The 23,524-nt window shown below is 40.7% G+C and overlaps 1 protein-coding gene across 1 annotated transcript in view; it reads right to left on the bottom strand.

Moving 5' to 3' along the window:
* LOC111872503 (nuclear pore complex protein Nup160 homolog) overlaps window positions 1-21,980 on the bottom strand; it is a 55,398-nt gene extending 33,418 nt beyond the window's left edge. The window contains exons 1-11 of the mRNA XM_023866485.2: window positions 21,943-21,980; window positions 21,753-21,861; window positions 21,078-21,183; window positions 18,103-18,310; window positions 16,530-16,644; window positions 12,766-12,955; window positions 11,590-11,777; window positions 7,437-7,600; window positions 6,422-6,673; window positions 3,559-3,833; window positions 3,165-3,423 (exon numbers count right to left, since the gene is read on the bottom strand). Coding sequence (XP_023722253.1) covers window positions 3,165-3,423; window positions 3,559-3,833; window positions 6,422-6,673; window positions 7,437-7,600; window positions 11,590-11,777; window positions 12,766-12,955; window positions 16,530-16,644; window positions 18,103-18,310; window positions 21,078-21,183; window positions 21,753-21,837 — 1,842 coding nt within the window. The 5' untranslated portion in view covers window positions 21,838-21,861; window positions 21,943-21,980. The remainder of the gene's footprint in view (window positions 1-3,164; window positions 3,424-3,558; window positions 3,834-6,421; window positions 6,674-7,436; window positions 7,601-11,589; window positions 11,778-12,765; window positions 12,956-16,529; window positions 16,645-18,102; window positions 18,311-21,077; window positions 21,184-21,752; window positions 21,862-21,942) is intronic.
* Between the last annotated feature and the right edge of the window lie 1,544 nt (window positions 21,981-23,524).

Raw genomic sequence — 23,524 nt, 5'->3', positions numbered from 1 at the left:
ATACAGTTGTTTCAGCCATGGTAACATCTTTTCATTAATTTACTTTATTCTTGACTGCTCAACTCCAGACAGAAGAGAACTATACTCAGGAAAATTATCCTTAGGACAAGAACCAAATCTAGGATTACAAATTGTGAAACAGATGAAGTAACCATTTAACAGTCAAATACATTAAGTGCAGTGAAAAACTTTAACACAGGCCATCATTGCTTCTTCCCTTTTCACTCTTGATTCACTATTTACAATCATCCTACCATTTCCCATCTGATACTACATAACTTCAGGAGTTAATTTACTTCCTTACATTTTATTTAATGAAGCTGTCAGAAGTATGGGTGTGAAACATGGTCTCTAACATTAAGGGAGGAACACAGACTTAGGGTGTTTGAGAACAGGGTGTTGAGGAGAATATTTGGACCAAAGAGAGATGAAGTGACAGGAGGTTGGAGAAAACTGCATAATGAGGAGCTTCATAACTTGTACTCTTCTCCAAGTATAATTAGAATGATCATGTCAAGGAGGATGAGGTGGGCAGGTCATGTAACGCGAATGGGGGAGACAAGGAATGTGCATAGGATATTGGTGGAAAAGCCAGAAGGAAAGAGACCACAGGGAAGACCAAGGCATAGGTGGGTGGACAATATTAGAATGGATCTTAGAGAGATACGATGGGATGGCATGGATTGGATATATCTGGCTCAGGATAGGGACCAGTGGAGGGCTCTTGTGAACATGGTAATGAACTTTCGGGTTCCATAAAATGCTAGGAAATTCTTGAGTAGCTGCAGAATTGGCAGCTCCTCCAGAAGGGCTCAGCTCCATGAGTAAGTTAGTAAGTCAGAAGCTCAGGCTATACAGTATCAGACGGTAGTGTAATAAGAGAACAATGGATTGGAAAGAACATAGAAATAAGCTATCAGGGCCTAGCATGAGATATTATACTGGGGAAAACCATGAACCTCAGTCAGAACAGTAAATGTCCTGTCCAAGATTAGACTGGGCACCTCCAGAATTCAGGTAAGAAGTGTTACAGCTTCAGCAAACACACTCAGTCTATGCTGATGATGATTTGAAAATTAAACAAAGTATTTCAGTGTACTTTCCACATTTGATATTGTGGGGACCCTATACAAAGCCAGGTAAAGGATGGCTGTGCCATGGCAAGGAATGCTTCCACCTGCTCTTCCTGCTGCTGAACCAGTCTGCATCAATTGGCTAATACTCGTTTGCTTGCAGATAACATAACTCAAGTGGTAGCTGACAATGCTGTCAATTGTCATGAGTGCATGGTGGAAACTTGTGGCACTGGACTTCGAAGTGCTCAAAGAACAATGAGTGAAGTGAAATCTTCAATTAATAAAGGTGGTATACTGACCTTTCATTCACCACAGAAGCATCATCAGCACAACAAGCCAGCAAATAAATCAGACGATTTCAATAAAAAAGCTGCTTGGAAGAAGAAGAAAAAAAAACATATATATGAAATGAACTGCAGGATATAATGGCAGCAAACAGTCAATGCCAACAATTTTGAAGAAAATGGACTTGATACAAAGAGATGCAATAACAGAAGGAAGTTACCAGTGGAATGGGGTGACACCACAACACAAGGGCCATGATTATTCTTAAAATGCACAAAACCAGATAAACTAGCAGAGCTGTTTGAAGCTGCGTGATGGTTCAGGTGGCCTAATGGTTCCCGCTGGTAAAGGTGGTCGATTTATTGTGCGCCATGTTGGCTCAGCAACCACAGATTTCATTCCAGAGAGCTGATTAATCTTTCATTTTAACTAACAGGCCTCACCAGATTAACATAATAAAATTACTTCACAGATGTTTAAAATATTGCTTGAAGAACAGCCTGTAGTGATAATGGATGTCTTCCCACCGCGGCAGCCCAGGTTCGATCCCGGGTCTGGTCAAGTGGGATTTGTGGTGGACAAAGTGACGCTGGGGCAGGTTTTCTCCGAGTACTTCGGTTTCCCCTGCCAATCTTCATTCCATCAACTGCTCCACAATCACCCTCACCTATCATCTGGGGCTGCTGGTACAATAGGCCAGAAGTGGCCACAGTACTAGGGACTTAGTCCCACCCCACTAGCAAAAAAAAAATAATGGATGTCAGNTAAATGGCCATCATCAGGTGTGTATCACTCACGTAACTGTTACACTGCTTGTTAAAAATGTAAAAATCCCAGTCTTTCTAATTGTATAAAATCTTTGTTAATCTACACGCGTCGATTTGATTTTTAAATTAGCACTTTTTAAACCTTAATTCAAGTTAAAATGTCTATAAGATCTTTGTTCTCTTTCTTTTTCAAATTAAAATTTTTCAGGGTACATGCCCTATATCTACGGTGCTGCAGCGGCCACTTCTTGTTTTTATCGCTGTTCATGTGTTGTTCAGTGTAGGCGCTCTCTGTGTGTGTTGCTGTAGTGTGGAGGAGGAAAAAGAAGTAAAAACTACAATAAAATTGTTGCACTTAAGACGGTATTTGTCCATATATGTCAGTATCCAGTTTTGTTGTACAAGCCTCTATGCACAAATACATGGAAAGCTGACATAATAGCATGCTTATCCAGTAGAAACATGCTACACACAGCCCCACAAACACACACAGTCGCTACAGATATCTGAAATGTACAAGCCACAGAATAAAATTTATGAATTAGTTATTTCCCAGCAATTTGGTACACACAAAATCACTGTCATTATAATCCAGAAGAACAGATATGGGTACAGTGAAGTCATATGCGGCACAGAAGAACACAATTTTTAAAAATGCAAACATTCAGAGGATGATGTAAAAGGCAGTAGACAACATACAGACTTCAGACTTCAAGAAAGTGAATCTCACAATTGGTCAGTGTGAACCCCAAAGGATCCGAATCCAGCAGTGAAAGATAGTTGAGGTATATACAATAACTCTACAGTAAGAAGTTTTATTAATAGGTGACAGCTTTCAGAAGGCATATGGATCTTCAAGTGCAAGTAATCTTCCAAACAGTGCATCTAGTACATCTGTCTCTATGCCAACAGCTTTGGTGACTGGTTATCATATAAAGTCCCTAATCTAATTAAAACAATTTTCATACTTTGACACTAAATAACTTGTGTAGTTCATGCAATACCACTAAGATACCAACCAGGATATCATACATACAATGTCATCACCAGACATGAGCTCCCTAGCAATATCAGCAACTGTCTGGTCTGGAATCTTCAGCTGGTACAACTCCCGCTCAAATGTTGTCTTAACTTCATCTGGCAGCTGGTTCTCCAGACTGACAAGAACGGATAAGACACGGAGGAGGTCGGCACAAGTGTTGGCATCTTCACTCAGGAATGGCGTTGAACTGAACTGCTGTGGAACACATTGGTCAGGTCCCACCAATAGTAAGTGTTCAAGTGAGTCCATCGGCCTACAGAAACAAACACATGTGAATGCGAAGTTACAATGGAATCTGCTAAGCTGCTCTGGAATACACATCTTCACAACTCCATCCTGGTGGTGTCTTAAAGATTTACTGCAAACATGCCACTGTAATCTGACAAACCTGAGAAGTGAGATCTGCTGCTTCTTGACCAGAACCACTCCAGACTGATCCAACAAAACCAGGCCAACAGGTCGAGCCCCTGCCTGGTGATACTGAACGCAGCAAGAGTAGAATCGCAACCAGCAGCGGTTGGCAACCTCCAAATACTCATCATCAGTTAGTTCATAATCCTGTACTTCACTCTGGATTTCTGCCTCTACAGCCATACATACTCGCTCCTTCAGCACACCCACTGATACTGTCACATCACAAAGCAGGGAGGAGCGTCGGAAAATCTGCCATAATTAAAAAGTAACTGATTAATTATCTACACAATTTACAAGGAGGTGACTACCTGATTTTCTAATACCCACTTACTTGTGCATATATACATTTATTTATCCATCAAAGAGCAGTCATTCTTCATGCCTGAGAGATTCAGAGTTTGATTCTCATCATGGAGGCCATCAATACTGAGATTTTCCATAATTTTTCACTCTCTCCAGGTAAATGCTACAACAGCTTATGATTATGTCACATCCATTTCATTCACATCTTTCACACTTCATCATTTACAGTTACACTACATAACATTTTAAATTGATGAAATATTGTTAAACAAACTGAAAAACGTCCATCCATCCTTCCTTCCAAATACGTGCTTTATCTACATTAATTATAAGTCCATTTATTGAATAGATAAACAAACTTTCTGTGTTTAAGGAACCCAAAGGTTTATCACCATTGTCACAGAAGTGCATGAATGAACCCTGTCCCTCCCTACTTTAATTCAGTTTGTCCTATCACTAACTATTTCTTTAAGATACATTTTAATATTATCCTTCCATTTATGCCTGGACCTCCCACATGATCTCTTCCCTTTAAAATTTCCTGTCAAAATATCATATGCACTGTTGCAAGCCATGCCACAATTTAATAACCCCAACAATACTGTAGTGTGTATGGTCATTACTATGCGATGACCACGAGATAGGTGGATATACCAGGGCCACTTCTGGGCAATGGCTCAGAACACACATTCCCACAGCAATTAATCAACATGTAACAATAGTCATACTGTTGGAAAAGATGCGTTTCTACGTGGTCCATGCAGAGGAGTTATAAGGAAGACAAATGGGGCAACCAAGTCAGTTCTGTATGGGTGTCTAAAGAGAGGACTTCAGCATGTGAAGCTGAAGCATCTCTACTGTTAGAAGCCGCTGCCAGGGAACACCTGCTGAAGACACAGCATATTGGAAAAGGATTAGCAGGTACTGTGGTGATTTGTGAATTATGGAGATTAACAGCGGTGCTGTAACTGCTTGTAGTTCTGGGTCATGTGAATAAGCAGTCAGTAAATCCATTCACCAATTCAAGCCCTGTTTACAGTCACTCATACACTTGACAACTGGTTGGACTGGAAACTGCATTGGATCTTGATCATATACCGCCATTCTATAAAAATGAAACAAATAACGGAAGGTCTGATAGCTGGCATAGGAGGGTTCAAAGCCATGATATGTAACAACCAAGCAAAAACAGATGCCAATCTAAATGAAATGAAAGAAGAAATTCTGGTCAACTTAGATGCCCACTGTGAAAGCATGATGGCCAGGGTGGCCTCCCAGCTAGAGAAAATGGAGGTCTGTCTAGTAAAGATGGAAGCCATGGATTTAGAGGCAAACCTTAAGAAAAAGAAATCATAGCAGAGCAGCAGGAAGTTCCTAAAGAAGAGGCCTCAGTGAAAACTGTCAAGCATTGAAGAAACAACATGGGGGCAGACATCTAGCTGTAGGGCACCACCAAAAGCTGAATAAATGGATCCATAGCAATGATGAGTCCTGGAAGAAGTTGGCTGCCACCTGCAGAGGGATGATCCATTGTGCCATTCCTGCTTGGTGTAAGGAACACTGCTGTCATGGACAAGGCATGGACAAGACTGTACCAAGAACCCAGAAAGGACTGACATTCAGGAACAGATGACAACTGAGACTGGAAGGTATCAATGGAAAAAGGGACCAAGACTTAAAGAAGCAACTGTTAAAAAGAAGGGCAACGGTAGCACACCTGGACCAACTTGGACCCTATGGGGGAAGCGTTCAGGATGAGTGGCATTAATGATGGCGTGGCAGTTGGAGGGAAAACGCTGTGCAAACCGAGCCACAGGGAGGAAGGTGAAACCAAGAAAGAATAAATGGCGGTGTACCTGTAGGTCATTCAGGATGGAGCACTGTAGCAAGTAGAGCCATTAATTTGCGACAACTGCAAGAGAGGCGGATATACAAGGGCTGTTTCTGAGCAATGGCTCAGTAAACACATTCCTGCAGTGACAAACTGACGCACAACAGAGGTACTGTTAGAAATTGGGTGTTTCTACATGGTCCATGCCAAGGAATTATAAGGAAGACAACTGGGGCGACTCAGTTCTGTACAGAAGTCTGTGAAGAGTACACCTGAGCCAGGAGGCTGAGGAATAGCCATTGTTGGAGCCATTACCAGGAAATGTGTAGTAACAGACTAAGAACACTAGACTGTGTGCTCTAGTGAACTGCAAAGTGTGGAAATAGTGAGTGCTATAGTTACTTGTAGTTATGACCTGTAAATGGTCAAGAAATCTATTCACTGATCCAAACCCCGTTTATATTCACACACATATTGTATGATAATATCAAACAAAGAGGAGAAATTGCAAAGTACTCATGTAATTTTTTCCAGTCCCTTGTCACTTCAAGACTTGAGTCCAAATATGTATTCTTCTCACCCATCTGCTATCATTAAATAGTTTCGGCACCATTACATAAACTCAGAGAATTAGGGAATCTGGATATTACATTAAAATTAGAGTAATGTGAGAAAAAAGAACTGAAAGTATGTCATGACTTACACCCAGAGCTTTGGCAATGACAGTCAGAGGGAACTGACCAGGGTGGAAGATGTATGATATGTAGGCCTGACGTGGATCTGTTCCAGAGTCAGTTACTACAAAATCTCTTTCAGGAGGCTGTTCCAGTATGGCAGGTTGCCACTCAGGGGAACTGCTATCCAGGCGGGCACAAGACACTGCTGCATCACCTTGTGCTGTGCGCCATACAGCCCACAACTGCCCACTGCCAAGGGCAAAGTCTACCAGGTCTTGCTGCAACCAAGAAAAATGTGAAATGACACTTACCCACAAAAATGACACAACTTTGGAACTGTGACAATCTTCTGGTTGATCTTTGCATAATTCTTTAAAAAATAATCTGCAGTAAGTAATACAGACAGATGTTATGTATTTATGGGCAAATGACCAATCAGAAATAAACTCTGTAATAACATAATACAGAAACAAGTACCTGGAAATAGGCCTGCATACTTACAACTCATGCACTCTCATCTGACAAATACAACCATCAAAGTTGCAAAAGCATACTTAAATAGGTCAAATAATTACCATTACTGACAGCTATCCTACCTAACTTCCTAATCAACCAAGAGCATTTGACAAACTCTATGGTAATAGAACACAGAAGTTCAACGATTCTAATACCAAAGCCCACCATCACATACAATTCTAAACTATCATTCTGTAGGATTCATTTTAACACATCTTCCAAACTACTACCCCTGACTGTCTTAGTCAGTGGTTCTCGGCCTTTGTCAGACCACAGCCCTGTAAATTCTTTTTTCTACACGACGATGGCCTGGTATAACTGATGCCAGGGCCTGGTACTGGGTTGCAGCCTGGTGGTTGAGAAACACTCGTCTAAGTGACTTATATAAGTAGTTCCCCACAAAAATTCTGTATGCATCTGTTTCGCCCAACCAAGCTGAATGTTAGAGCCACTGCAACCACAATTATCTGGCTGTTCAAACTCATATAATTACAAAATTCCTCATGTACACCAAAATGAACTCACATCTGGAGCATAAACTGTGCACTGGCGTATCAGCTTGAAGACTCCAAGTTCACTCACTGGTTTCAGCACGCACACTTCAGATTCGGAAGCAAAACAAAGGAACACTCCAAGGTAAAGCTGGTTGTCATGCTGGCTCACAGTCTTGCGCAGAACATGACTCTGGGCTGTGTGAATAAAAATATAATCATAGCATCTCTCAAATGTATAATAATGGGGACCTTAAACTTCATTCATTTATGAACTGTTGGGTTTTAGCTGATTCAACTGTAGTGGTCATTCACAACTATTAAAATATCAAACAAATGAAATCAGAACCCATTGCTCTGCCATCTATTATCTTGTTTAGATTTACTGCTACGGTTCTGACAACTGTCTCATATTAGTTTTCATGACACAAAGTGGTATGGACAGTAAGATGGATACTCTGGACTACATATACAGATAGAGACAGTATTCTACATGTTCTGTATGTTATGTGGTGCTAAGGAGGCTGATGTCAAGCAACTAGAGTAATGTGCATGGGTGCAGTCCCTTGGAGGGAAATATCATGCAAATAGAATTTTTATTCGACTGTTGAACAGAGCCCACGTGTTGAGTCCCATTCACACTACAGAAGCAGATATTTTCAACCTGACTGATTTGTAAGTGATTCCAAATATTTCAGATGGAAACAATGTATTAATATATGCACAGAAGATGCAAAGATAGAAATGGGAAATCTGTGATTTTCTAAATGCACTCAAAATAATATTAGACAAGGTTGTGAAATTGGTAAATGTTATAAAAAGAAACCGAGTTCAAGAATTTTCTGTGAACTCTTTTATGCTATGGATAGTAGTTATACTACCATAGTCAATAAGTTCGTGGAACGACCACAAAGCGTCGTACAAGAATTTACTGCCAATATGTTTCAGTGATGTTTCTGACAGCTATATCAACGTTGGCAGACTTGCATAACAGCCAACGGCAACTATTTTGAGGGCTGATGTGGATCTGTGTAAGTGTACGTGAATACCTTGTAATATGATGCAATAAAACCACATTTCACGAACTTAATGACTCTTCCACGTATAATGCTACTGCTACACCAAGGAAAGGTTTCCAGAGATTTCGAGTCTGGCTATAAGGAACCTGGTTTCTTTTGCATATATGTATCTGCCTGGCACAGTGTTCTTAATATATGCAGCAACAAATATGAATTACTAAAGTAAGCTAAATGCATGAGAAAATAACTTTCAAATATTGTATCTCCATGATTTATTCTATCCGTCTTACAGTGCATACATTTATTCACCTTACTCTTCTCTCTTGCACATGTTTCAGCACTCCGATAGAAGAAGATAGGTGTGACTCGCGTATTGAGATACGACATAAGGATGACAAATCCTGAACAGTTTTAATATTTTTAATATTTAAAATTTATCAATATATATGATGAATATATATTTTAGTATAAAGACAACAGGGAATGCAATGAAGTAGTTTGACGTACATCGAAAAGCACCTGAAGATGGCACTTTTGTGCTGAAACATGTAGTGCAAGAGAGAAGAGTAAGGTGAATAAGTGTATGCACTGTAAGACGGATAGAATAAATCATGGACATAAATCAGTGCAACAGGACACTAAAATATAACATTACTGTATCTCATTTCAAGGCCCTTGTGCACAATGAACTGATCTGCCTGTTGCATTAGGTAAGTATAGAGCGGTTCTTACGTTTGTTGCCCAGTTCACGGTGTCCAGTGCACCGCCAGCTGTGAGGCACATACGAATTTTGCCACTGTATCAATATGCCTGTTGGCCTATAACATTTGGAATGAAGCAGATACAAATCAAATATCACAGGTGTTGCAAATTCCGTCCCTGTCAACTGCAGATTGATCTCATCTTTGACGACAGACTGTAGGAAGCAAGTGCAAAAATGAACCCTGCTACATGGACTGCCTGGTTGCAAAGTGTGGATTACTGCTGTTTTATATGGTCAAAGCTTCAGCAATTGTGTTGCCATTCTTTCACTACAATTTGACACTCTAGTCTCCTAGCCTAGACATTTCAGTGATTTTCTAGGTGTAAGTTCAAGTCCGTCTCCTATGTCATCTAACTCTTCCACAGTAAGCTTTCGGCACCTATGTTTTTGTTTCTTGAATATTAAAGGGTCCCAACCGACCTAAGTTTATTCACCAAACTGTGAACTGTTTATCTGTTGGGAACTCTTTCATCATGAAATTTATGTCAAAATTTTTGCCAATACTTTCTAGCAGATCGATATTTTACGTAGGTGTCATACAGAAATACACATTGCTCTAAAGTAAACCATGACAGAGCACACTGCTCACTAACTGTAACTAAGAACAAATGTCTAATGGAGCTGATAACTGCTGCCAACTGCTGCCCACTGCTGACAAATCATAAACAAATTCCCAAGCATGAACTGTGCTGCTCGCTGTGAAATATAATACTGTCAAGTAGTGCACAAAGTTAATAACGTTCCTTAATTTAAAATGTTATTGCCCATTATACATAGTCATTCATTGACAAAATTTGTATGCACCTTGCAGCTGCTGGTGCATCAGCCGCCGTGAAGCACAGAGCTTCAACAAAAGTAAGAAGCTCCTTGTACAATACAAATGATTTCCTGAAATAAGATATGGATTAATATGAACCTTTTCCACATAACATCAGAATTTTAAAAATGAGTGTTAAAAATGGAATGCCAGTGAACCTATGTGGTCTCAAAAGCACAGTCACATTAGACAAATAAAACATTCAGTGGTTCTACAAGGTGGTTCAAATATGACCGGGACTAATTTTTTTTTTAAACCAAAATTGCCAAACACTTACTTGCACATGTCAGTCTTCAACGTACTCCCCTCCGGAGTCAACACATTTTTTCCAACGTTCTGGAAGCATCCTGATGCCCTTTCCAAAAAGTTTTGTGGTTGGCGGCATATCCACTCCCGAACATTCTGAACGACGGCGTCATTGTCCACAAACTGTATGCCTTGCAAGTCTGATTTGAGCCTTCCGAACAGGTAGAAATCACTTGGTGCCAAATCGGGACTGTATGGCGGATGTGTCAGAAGGTTCCATTTCAATTTCCGGAGGGTTTCCATTGTTGTTTTGGCCATATGGGGGCGTGCATTGTCTTGAAGGAAGGCTACCCGCTTTCCACCTCTCTTCCACTTGGATCGGATCTTTTCCTTCATGTCTGTTGCCAGGTCTGAGTAATAAGCTGCATTGACTGTTCTGGCATCTGTCAGAAAATCTACATGGATAACCCCCTGCCAGTCCAAGAAGAACGTTGCCATCACTTTTCCTGCTGAACGGCTCCTCCGCGCTCTCTTGGGTTTAGAAGAACTGGTATGCTGCCACTCGCGTGATGATTGCTGGGACTTGGGAATGAAGCAGTGCACCCACGTTTAATCGGTGGTCACTACAGACTTCAAAAATGTATCACCTTCATCTTCAAACTGCTGTAGGAGACGACTGGCAACTTGCATGCACACCATTTTGTTCACGTCCGTCAAAGTGCGTGGTACCCACCATGCATTCACCTTGCGATAGTGCAGGTGGTATTTCATGATGTCTTCTACACTACCAACACTGATGGACAGCATTGCTCCAAGTTCCCTGATAGTGATGCGCCTATTCTCACGAATAAGTGCATCTGCACGATCAATGTTTGGCTTGGTGACGGATGTTCGCGGCCGACGATCATGCGGTTTACTCTCCATGCGCTCTCTGCCCTCTCTGAAGCACTTACACCACTCAAACACACAGGTCCGTGAGAGACATTCTTCCCCACACTGTTGTTGGAGTCTGTGGTGAATTTCAGCAGACGGGACGTTTTCTCCAATGAGGAACTTGATCACAATGCGTTGTGCCATGCTCAGCGGTACCTTCTGTTCACTCATCACTCTAGCAACTTCCAGACAGGAATGAACAGGTTCTAACCCTAACAGGTGGGAGGGTGGAGATTGTGGCTTCACTCTCTCAAGGTCGCACAGCTGCTGCGCAGTGTGGCTTGTTTACAAAAAAAAAATCAGTCCCGGTCATATTTGAACCACCTAGTAAATGTTGTTTGACTCCAAAAGCAGTTAGCTTCAACAAAAAAAAAGGTAGCCATGAAAGTACTAATGTGCAGCAACTTACCACCTTGTGTAAGGTTCCGACCTGTATCAGCTATACTGTTCAGCATGTCTAAAACCATGATGCACTGTGCACGGCTGCATGACCACATACGCAGATTACCATCACGACTCAGGGAGAATAAATATGTCTCAAGGCCCACAGAGTGCAGCACCATACTGACCACCATGTCACTGTCACTTGCTCTGCCCCTGTGACCCAAATACAACAGATTGGTTTGAGTTTAACACAAGGCATGAATAAGACTCGAATATAACAAGAGCTGATGCAACCTGATTTAACATGCTAAGTACAGAGAATGGTAAAAACAGTGGAAAGGCAAGCTCGCTTCTGAGTACAAAACAAAACAAACTCCGTGGTTTTATTCAGCAAGCGAACTATACTGAGTGAGCAACCACCATTTGTCGGCAAAGTTAGTCCCAACTTTAGGGGATAGAGGGTGTTGTGTGGTCAGCACAACGAATCCCCATGGTCATTAATTTCGGTTTTCTAGACCGGAGCCGCAATTTCCTTGAAAGAGCTCCTCGATTATCCTCACGAGGCTGAGTGGACCCTGCTCGAGACCCACTACTTCTCAGAAAATCTGGTAGTGCCAGGAATCAAACCTGGACCTCTGGATCTGTAGCCATGAACTTTGACCACTAGACCACACAGGCAGTCCACTTCTGAGTACACACGCTTACATCTGCAATGAAGAAGGAGTGTCTGCCTCTGTTTGTTTGTTCTTTCAGTTGTTCATTCTTCATACACTGCCACACACTTGCAGCTGTTTTGACTAAATATGGCACGACAATCACTTGAAAACAAACATTGACGTGAGTCCCGGCCATCTTATTTCCCCATTATTTCCACTATAAGAAGGGTACTGAGATGGTGATGACAAAAGGATCATTGCCTAGGATATTGGGGGGGTGGGGCAAACTACACTGTGCTGCTGCTATAATATGGGGGAAAGCCATTACTGTGATATGAGGAAAAACTCTATCTTCTGTAATTACTAGGATACAGTGAAAAACCCAAACTGTCATCTGCCATTTCTAGGATATAGTGAAAAATCCAAACTACCCTCTGCCATTATTAGGATACACTGAAAACCCCAAAATGTATTCTGCTGTTACTAGGATATCTCTCTAGGATATCTTTATCTTAGTCTCTCTCTGGGATGAGGCACACATTCACCTGAGAGCACCAGCTATGTCCGACAAGAAACGTGGTACCATAGTTTCCTGCTTCAGTTCACTGGCTCTCACCATACCAGACAATGGGTCCATCCTAATGAGTAGAACGGGGCCAGTGCTATAAGCCAGAGCAAACAGCGCTTCCTCATTCACAGAGAGCCATGATGCAGATGTGTGAGGCAAAGGTGTATCTGCAACATAAGTAAAGTAAGTAAGTAAAGCTATCCTTGTAACAGGCCATGAAGGCCCATAGGGTTGTGAGATGTTGAGGGTCCCGCATTATCTAGACAATCAGTTCAAAGATGGCGGTAAGGTTGTCAGCCTTACGCGCCAGCCGCGCTTTACTCACCAGGAAAATTATTTATTTAATTCCTGGTACTCATTTCTGTTAGAGGCTGAGTGAACCCCAGGGCAACAGTGCAGCCGGAAGGATTAGGTCAACTGAAAAAAAATCGGTATTTGAACCCGCAACCTTCTGACTTGTAGTATAGTGCCTTAACCACTACACTACTGCGTGTCCCATATCTGCAACATTCAACCCCTTAATCTTTAACTTCAACAGTAACAAAATAAAGAATATGAAGTACAAAGTACTATTGAGGTTATTTTGACAATGAAACCAACTTTCAAAATTGTGATGCTATACATGTAACTTCTTGTTACAAGATAAAAAGAAAAGCAAAAGCTATATAGCAAGATATGGAATTCAGCAAGAATTTGAAAAATGCAGCCAAAAAGTTCCAAGCAGAAAGTTTGTTTTTACAATGTGCAGCCCTTTGAACATTTTACGTTCTGTTTTCATACATTTCCTAAGAATATTAATAAATATGAGTATGTTCATTCATTCATTCATTCATTCATATTTATTAGCATTCTGTTAATCCATACAAGGTCAACATATACCCTACTGGATATAGAACCTGTCATAGTAAAATAAAATATAAAAGCAATAATGTCATACAATCATAACAGATCCCCAAATAAAAATCAAAACAGCACAATTCTCAAATATAAATGCGCATGTGCCCTTACAAAACAATAAATGTAACAATAATACAAGTTTACTAGCATATACAATAAAAGTCCTCCACAGTTAATCAGAGTATTCAAAATAGACAGATTCATTGACAAGTTGTGTGATAATATTCATCAATACTATAGAACGCATGTTCTGAAAGATAAGTTTTTAATTAGGATTTGAAATGCTTAATATCTTTAGATTACATTTTAATATATAATGGTAAGTGGTTATAAATCTTACTTCCAGAGAAAAGTACTCCCTTCTGTATTACTGTTACATTTGTGGATGGAAAATGTAAATTATAGTTGTAACGTGTATTGATATCACAAATATCAAAATTAGATACAAGGGTTGGATAAAAAGTAGTGGCAACACTATTGTAACATAAAAGATGTGCATCAGGTGGCACTACTGCCATCTGAAGCTGATAGCAGAAGTTCAGTTGAAGTAGAGTAGTGAGTGGCTCTGGTTGTGTTTCACTGAGTTGCATTGTGCATCATCTTGAAGTGCAGGAGCCCAGTTCAAGCACCCTAACAACATGTTTACAAAACAAGAACAACGCTCCTGGATAAAAACTGAAGTTGCACAAGGTCGTAGTGCACAAAACTGTTATCAGGGACTGCGAGAAGCATGTGGTGATGCTGCTTTGCCATATCGCACAGTGGCACGATGGGTGAAATTGTTCCGTGAAGGGAGGGATGCCATTCAGGACAACCCATGTTGAGAACCACAATTCGGCTTCTTGCTTCTTTGTTTGATGTCGATCGTCGATGGGCTGCGTGGGAGTTAGCTGCTGAGGTGGGCGTATGTCACAAAACCGTGCTCCACATTCTGCACGATATTCTTGGATACCGCAAAATTGCAGCGTGCTGGGTACCCCATACAATGTCCAAGGTGCAACAATGGCAACGTTATGCAACTGCACAGGGCTTTTTGGACTGATACCAAAGGGAAGGTGACGACTTCCTTGGAAGAATCGTCACTCTGGATGAAACTTGGTCTCGCTCATATGAACCACATTTGAAGAGACAATCAAATGAATGGAAGCATCCTGGCTCTCTTCATCCAAAGAAAGTGCGCCCTACACAGAGTAATGTGAAGGCGATGTTCATTGTGGCATACGACAATGATGGAGTGATACTGCACCACACTGTACCTCAACAACAGACAGTAAACGCTGCCTACTACAAAGTGACGACACTTGTTGATAACAATNGTACCCCATACAATGTCCAAGGTGCAACAATGGCAACGTTATGCAACTGCACAGGGCTTTTTGGACTGATACCAAAGGGAAGGTGACGACTTCCTTGGAAGAATCGTCACTCTGGATGAAACTTGGTCTCGCTCATATGAACCACATTTGAAGAGACAATCAAATGAATGGAAGCATCCTGGCTCTCTTCATCCAAAGAAAGTGCGCCCTACACAGAGTAATGTGAAGGCGATGTTCATTGTGGCATACGACAATGATGGAGTGATACTGCACCACACTGTACCTCAACAACAGACAGTAAACGCTGCCTACTACAAAGTGACGACACTTGTTGATAACAATCCCCATCATCCTTCATGACAATGCAAGGGCTCATACTGCTGACTCTGTCAAGGATCTCTTTCGCCGCTGGAGATGGGAGATACTGCAACATCCGCCATACTCACCCAATATGAGTCCGTGCGATTATGGTCTCTTTGCCAAAATGAAAGCACCACTGCAAGGGACACGTTGACAGCACAAGAGAGGAGATTATTCATGCTGTAGGGCAGTCACTGCTGGACATCAACAGAAATGGACGCGCTGATGGTCTATGATGCCTTCCACAACTTTGGCAGAAGGTGGTACAAATGGGAGGCGACTATATTGAAGGAATGTAAGTGTGTTTACCTCAGGTAATAAAGTCATTTCAGAACTATAGAGGCGTTGCCACTACTTTTTATCCGACCTTCGTATAAAGTAACTTTTATTCTTAATGACAAAAACAAAAAGTGAGAAAATATACTGAGACTGAAGTGGCAATATTTGCAGTTTCTTGAACAATTCCTGGCATGAATCATACTTACCCAAACTGGTAATAACTCTTATAATTCTTTTTTTAATTTTAAAGATGCTCTCATTGCTCATGAGAATTACCCCAGAAAATAACACCATAAGACAAAACAGAGTGTACATAGAAGTAATAGATCATGTTCATTGAGTCCAATGACATAAACTGCTTTGTAGCCCTTATTGCATAACAGGCTTTACTTAATCTTAATGAAATTCAGTGATATGGTCCTTCCATGGCAAAGCACTGTCAATGTTTACTCCCAAAAATTTAGTACAATTGATACTAGTAATTACTGAGTTAGTAGATATTATTTGCATTTTTATTTTTTTATGTCATTGCCTAGCAATGGTCACACAGAAAACACTGAATACTCTATTGCTGTTAGTGCCTGTTGCCAAAGAAACGCATTTACCATGGTGCTGCCTATCAATGGCTGCCTCTACTCGTCTCACTATTCTGGCTTATAGACATCATGTCACAATACATTTCATTTTGTTACACAGTACTTGAGAATTAAACCTTGGTCCTGTGAAAGTATTTATAGGCTTCTTATACTGAATGTAGCTATCAGTTAAAGAGATGCACAGTAAATGTGTGCAGACCACGAAGAGGGTTAATTGGCTGAATATAATCAATTACTCAAGGAAATGAAATATATTCAGATTAATGGCTTCCATCATGCCAAGAAGTACTTACTGGCCACTGTGTTGTTTATAACGTGGAATGTTGTGGGATCTTTTGCGGAGTTAACAGTGACCTCAGCAAAAATGGACAAGACGCTCAGGTCTGGATGTTGGGCAAACATATGCTCCTGAAACAGTAAATTCACCAAAAGAAGGAATTCAACAGCGCCTCAATCAGTTTCAAAGCCAACTGACGCGGCATCACTCATTTCACATACACTGATCATACAATCCATTTACATCGTAGTTTCCTTGTCATCACAGCATGGCACTTCCTCATGCTGTGGAAGGAAGTTAGCCATAAACAGTAAAATAATCAGTCACTACTGAGTTGTCATGAAGTGCTTCAGACTTCAACAGATTCTTTGCTATGACCTAAACAATGGATAAAGTACCCTTGGATTTGGAATTTGCCTCTTCAAGATAGATCCTCTGAATCGAATATTAAAAGGACATTAGAGAAACAGGATATGAAGATGTAAGAACTACATTCAACTGGCATAGAATGAGATGCAATGGCATACATTTGTGAACACACACAACTCTTTGGGGATCATAAAATCAGTTCAACTTTCTACTCCAGACATTTTCTCTGAATATATCTGAAGAAGAAAATGTATGAAGCATGGCAAGCAACCCTTGAAGACCTTAAAACATGATGACAAGCAACCCTTGAATACCTTAAAACATGATTCTGCAAAGTAACTTGAAAAATTCCAAAGCAGGTCCTGCAGCGGATAATGAGACAATTCACATCATGTTTACAACAGTACATCCAGCCTGACACATGATGTTGTCAAGGAACAAAAAAATAATAAAAATAAATTATTTTTAAATATGTCACGTAGCTAAACAACAGTCCTGCACTTGTATTCTTCCAATCTAACCTCAAAATTACATTAGTGCCATTGTTTCAAAGGCAACATCATTTTGAAAACCATCAGATATTTCTGTTGGCCCTGTATATTACAGAATGAGTAGCTTGATAAGCCGTACTCTTTGCCTAATATTCACAGATTGTTGGATTGTTTAATGACACTGTAACTGGATGGTGCAATGATTTGTGAATGGTGAATCGGGAAGAATATAGCGGTGCTCAGAGTTTATTTTGCCTGGACCACCTGATACAGGCCACAGAAAGCCTCAAACAGCCAGCCTACAAGTACACATTTGAAAAGGTGACCACCCAAAAATTAAGCAAGAATGTTGACCACTCAACAGTGCCATTCTTCACCTATTAGGCAGGTGATTAATCAAGAAGGTTAAGATAAGAGGGAATGAAGCATGAATAGGAGACATGATATAAATGAAAATTTAGGTTTGGAAAATCTGAAAAGAGAGGATTACATGTGAGACTAAGATGATGGGAAGATAATATTAAAGGTATTCACACAGAACTAGGATGAGAAGATGTGGATGGATTCATTTGTCCTGAGACAAGGTCTAGTAACCAGTTATTTAGAAAATGGAGATGATTTTTTGGATTTCATAACAATAAAGGTCTCGACCAAATGAATGGCTATCAACTGCTCAAGTCATATCCTGCTGTGTCAAAGCAGCCAACCTAAAAATCTGATGAGGTGTACCTGCTTATGAATCTTATCAGGGTGTGGAAATGACAGCCGATGCACACTAGACACAGTTGCTACAAGCACCAGGATACTGTTGTATGTCTCATGAATAGTTAATCCCTCTAGCACTGGGGTGTCCTGGAACTTGTAGCGGATGTTGTTCCCCACCAAGTTCACATCCAGGCTGTGCTCAACCAACTCCAGGACGTCATGATATATCCGCCTGTCAACATCACAACCTTGATTATACCATCCTGACTGCCAAATTGTTTGACAGAATCTAATTTGGTGTAGAAAGCAAACTGGTATACAAAACTAATGGAGTAACTTAAAGACCTGCTGTACACTGTATAACTAATTATCTGGTACATGGACTTCCTTTGGAAGTAGATAGGTACTCAACGTGTCAAGAAAGAAAGTGATACATCTATGAAATCTGAAGATTCATCAGGCAGTCCACGAAAGCCCATATTGAATTCTGTACTAAGCCAGTTAACCTTTAAACACCAGACTTTTAACATGGTGTTAGCTTGAGCTGGCAGGAATTTATTTAAATGCTCGCTGCTGGTGTGCATTTAAATGTCAGCTCCTGTTAGGATGCCTACATTTTATTTAAAAATGATGTATCTAATACAATTTTTATGATAAATGAATGGAATTAATTTTGTTTTTATTAGCAAAGAACATACTGCCGCGTAGTATAACATAAGATTTGAAAATATTTAGACAAAGAAGTTATACTCTAAGAAGAAAGCAGTCTTCTGGGATTTGGCACTGTGTACATGTGGTGTTAACCGACGTTATCCAATTTCCTCCGGCCGGTTAAAGACAGCCTGGGCCTAAGGACACCGGGTGTATACAGTATCCCATGCGAGTGCGGGAAGGTCTATATTGGGTAGACAGGCCGCTCCGTGGACATGAGGTTGAAGGAGCATCAGCGGCACATCCGTTTCGAACAACCGGACAAGTCGGCCGTAGCTGAACACAGCATCGATCTGGGACACCGAATTCAGCTTCAGAATACCTCCATCCTCGCCACCAAGACCCGCTATATGGATCGCATTATTAGGGAGGCAATTGAGATTGAACTGCATCCAGGAAATATGAACAGGGAGGGGGGGGGTTTTGTCTCAGCAAGTCTTGGAAACCTCTCATCTGTTCTCTTAAAAAACCACCACCGGGATATGACGCCAGATCCAGAAGGCCACACAGGCCATGACCAACCAACATAACAAGCCCCACCCCTCAGCTCACGGGTGATGCCCAGCCTTCAACCTTGCCTTTCTCTCCCCTACACAAAAACCACGCTTGTCCCAGCTCCCTTCCCCTACCCCTCCTACACTACTGCTTTCACTTGTATACTTGCCCTTCCCCCTTCTCCCTCACTGCTCTCACATAGCTGTGTATTTTTCCAGTCTGCTTTTACCGGTTCTCACGGTCTCTTTGCTTGCAGATTTCTTATATGTTTTTTCTTCTACCCTGAAGATGGAGGCGATACGTTCCTCCGAAACGTCGGTTAACACCACATATACATGGTGCCAAATCCCAGAAGACTGCTTTCTTCATAGTCACCGCCGTGAAAGCCTCAAATCTTACAAGTTATACTCTAATTTTTTTGTATGCATATTATAAAAATTGTTCCCAGCTTCTTTTTAGAGTAGTTCTCAATTATAATATCACTCCTGCTTCCAGCACTTGAAATATTTTCGCATTCTCTGGTGCCATAAACCAGCTGAAAGCAACAAAACCATTTGGTTCTCTGCTGGCAAGTTTCACATCTTTGTTGCACTCTTCAGATATTCGAGGCTTTTGACTAAAGGACATTAAAGTGAAAGCACTGCAATTCAAGGAATGTTACAGGGTCTTTGTTCCCTTCTTCAGTGCCATCCTCTTCCACTGCATTTGAGACAGAATATTGCCCTTTCTAGAGTCGTAAACAAACAGATGCATCGTAGCTGAGATAGAGAGTACAATCAGTGTTATGTGAGTTCATGGTGAATTCAAAGATTGTAGTTTCATATCATCATATAATGGCAATGATTCATTGTTTTAAAGATGCTGAAACTGAAAGGCAACTGAAGTGCAAGACATGTGACGTGGGAAGATGCATTCTTGGGTGGTTCAAGAGGTACCATACAAAGGCTAGATTCGGTTACATGATGTGGGGGGTGAACCCTGTATACACATCAAGCAGATAAATACAAAATGGTATGTGCATTGAATTTTAATCTACTGAGGACTAAATATATAGGATTGGGCGTTCACTTCTACTGTCAGAGTGTGTGAGCATTTCCACTAGCAAAGTTTAAATGCCCGACGACACAAATCAGTGTACTTCAGCCACTTCAACCATACTCATCACTGTACCGATCGGTACACTTTAGACGTTAAAGGTTAATCCAGCCTACTCTTTCACATTTCATTTCTCTAATACAGTTTCTCACTCATCCTCCCATCTATGCCTCCACCTTCTAAACATTTATTTCCCTTGAAATATTCCACCCAACAATTTGTAGGAATTCTAGTTCCCCCATGTGTGTTGGCATGTACACCTCATGCTTATTAATTACTTTTCTTACTTCACCTCTCTGAAGTCTGTATCTTTTCCTTAGGACTTAATTCTCAAACTCCTTCAATCTCTCTTCTTCCAAATGACAGACCAAGTTTCATATTGATATAAAATTTTAGAAATATTTTGGGGCTAAAAATTAATATGGAATGATATGATTTTTACATAAAACCTTTAAAGTAATATGGTACAGACACAGCACTCTCAATTATATGAACTAAAAGAAAATGTGAAGGCTGATACAAATATAACAGCAACAATGAAGACGAAAGATAGAAGTTTCATTCTCAAGCACAATGCATAGGTTACTAACTGCAACAAGCACTGTGAATATGGTGAAGCGAAGTGGATGCACATGTATGCTGCAAACTGAATAACGTAAACATAAATAATGAGAAGTATATTGTGAAAGAATACTTACCAATAAATAAATCTGTTTCTTGTGTAATGTTTTGTCGAATCCTTATAGCAGTAGCCACCAGCTCTCTCTGGAACTTTGATGTCTTGCAATGTGCTCTGTGTTCCCCCTGAAATAAAGCAGTGAATCTGCTTCACTTTATCAGCGCTTCCGTCTGTAATGCTAATAAAGGAATAATATTGTAGCCAAAAAGCCCAGGGGTGTAAAAACTGTACACTAGATATTAACTATTCTCTAAATATGGTCAAATTGATGAATGATGACACAAAGTATGGCTGCTCCTCTTTATTTCCATAATAATAAATTTTGGTAAAGCTAGTAAACCCCACAAGAAAACAAATTTGTTGACAGTTTCAGATGTTGGCTTACAGTTCAGACAACCTGAGTTAGGTCTAATTCGCCTTTATTTGTAATGCGTTCTATTCCCGTGTTGGTACCAGCAAACCTCGTAGCGATTCCTTGCAAGTAAAAGTTTTAAAGATATATTTTTGAATTTGCGTTACCTGTCAATTTTAATTCCAAAATCAGTCTTTAATTCGAAAAGATCTTCGTAACATATTTCTGCACGATTCCCCTTGTCCTGACACAACAAGAAACAAAGAGGAGATCTAAACATTTACAGCAAAAAAAATACCACGAATTACAAAGTGAAGATTCCATGTGAAACTTGAAACTAACCTGTATTCAGAGTCAATTCCTTCCATTTCTCCGGCAAGGTTTGGTCAGGAATGACTTCCCGAAATCCTAACGGGAAGTCACCCATTGCAGTTTAATAGACAAGATTTGGCTATAAATAAAATTATTCGTTATATACATGCACACATTCAGTCCTATTAAAACAACGCTCTCCAACCGCCATAACTATTACCTTCCACAACGTGTCGCATGGTCGTCGCATGGCCGCTTATCTGAACCAATCACAACACAGAGCCTACTTTAACGTTATTGGTTCTCGGCACGGGCCATTTTCATATTACAATCCATCTTGAGGCCACTGCCAAGAGCTCAGTCGGTAAGAAGGTATACTACTATCCAACACACACCTACCGCACTCTCAACGTTCTCAAAGCAACAACGAACGGTAATTATTTTAGCCCTTTTACTGCAACTTTAGTAAATTGCTACGTGAATATTACAACACTTTTATCATTTACTTGCTCGCGATATCAAAACATATGTCGGCATAACATAGCCATACCAAGGTATATGTTACGCCGTAAGTGTTTTCATCGTATAGTTTTACTGAGAGAAGCTTAAAACTACTGAAAAATTGAAAGTTAGAAAAAATTAATTAACATATGTTGGTGAGTGAACCAACAGTGAAAGTGTTGTAGCCGTCCGCCGACGTACAGCTGCCACGACTTTCGCTCGAGCTTGAGTTCTTTATCCCACGGATACGGATGCTTCGGATATGGGAGTGGAACACACTTCGGGGTTAATAATTCAGGGATCTCCAGAATACACCGTGTATTGAAGTACTAATTTCAAGTTTCATTCAATGATCAATATTTACATTGTTCTCCAAGCTCGCCGCTCCGTCCATCCTACTCGCTACCCCTGTCTACAGTTCAACAACCGTCCTCCTCCGCTCCTTATAACCGACTGCCCTCTCTTTACCAGTCCCCCAGTGGGCATAAAAAACAAGAAAATGAAAAGAGAAAGCCAAGGGTCGAGCCTGGCATCTGTCCTACATTCGTATTTTTCGAGAAGCCCCTAAACTTTTTTAGGTCTTCAAGGCACAAGAGCAGGGAACACAAGACCCTCCTGGCCGGTCTCGCACAAGGTCAGTTCATGGGTTTGATACCAGGAGGAAACAGGCGACGTTAGGGACAATAGTGACACCCTAAGCCTAAGGAAGACAATAGCTGAATTACAACTAGACGGTCGCGGGATGGTATCTCGCCGAAGGAGCGTCTCTCATGGTGTCAAACAATGCATAAGTTGTTCATACCCTTAATTAAATAATTTTGGCGAGGGACGTACGGTTACAGTGTACAACATATGATATACCTAGGAATGGCCGTGTTAAGACTAAAACGTGTTGCATTACGACTAACAACGACAACTGAGAGAAATATGAGCGGTAGTAACCACTCAGCCATTTACGAAAGTCACACTAAGACTGAAAATAAATACCTAAGTAATTAATTATTGCAACAGGGAACTTAGATTTAATATTAACGATTTCGCAATTCTGGTCCCCGTAACGCAAAGGTAAAAAAGTAAAGCTGTCCCTGTTTAACTAATTAAGCAATACACCAATACACCATGAAGGCTTATAGGGAAGAGGATATACAGATCCATATTTACTTGACCTCGGCATTAGTTGGAGATGAGTGGTCAGCTTCACGCCCTTACCGCTTTACGTCCGGAGAAAGGGCCCCCGGTACCCATCGAATAGGAGGCTGGGTGAACCCTAGTGCCGGTCTGGAAGATGCGGAGAAGAGAAA

The sequence above is a fragment of the Cryptotermes secundus genome, unplaced genomic scaffold (assembly GCF_002891405.2).
Source record: "Cryptotermes secundus unplaced genomic scaffold, Csec_1.0 scaffold537, whole genome shotgun sequence".
Classification (NCBI taxonomy): Eukaryota; Metazoa; Arthropoda; class Insecta; order Blattodea; family Kalotermitidae; genus Cryptotermes; species Cryptotermes secundus.
The sequence above is the reverse complement of the archived record's forward strand: the minus strand, read 5'-3'. Positions and strand labels throughout refer to the sequence as shown.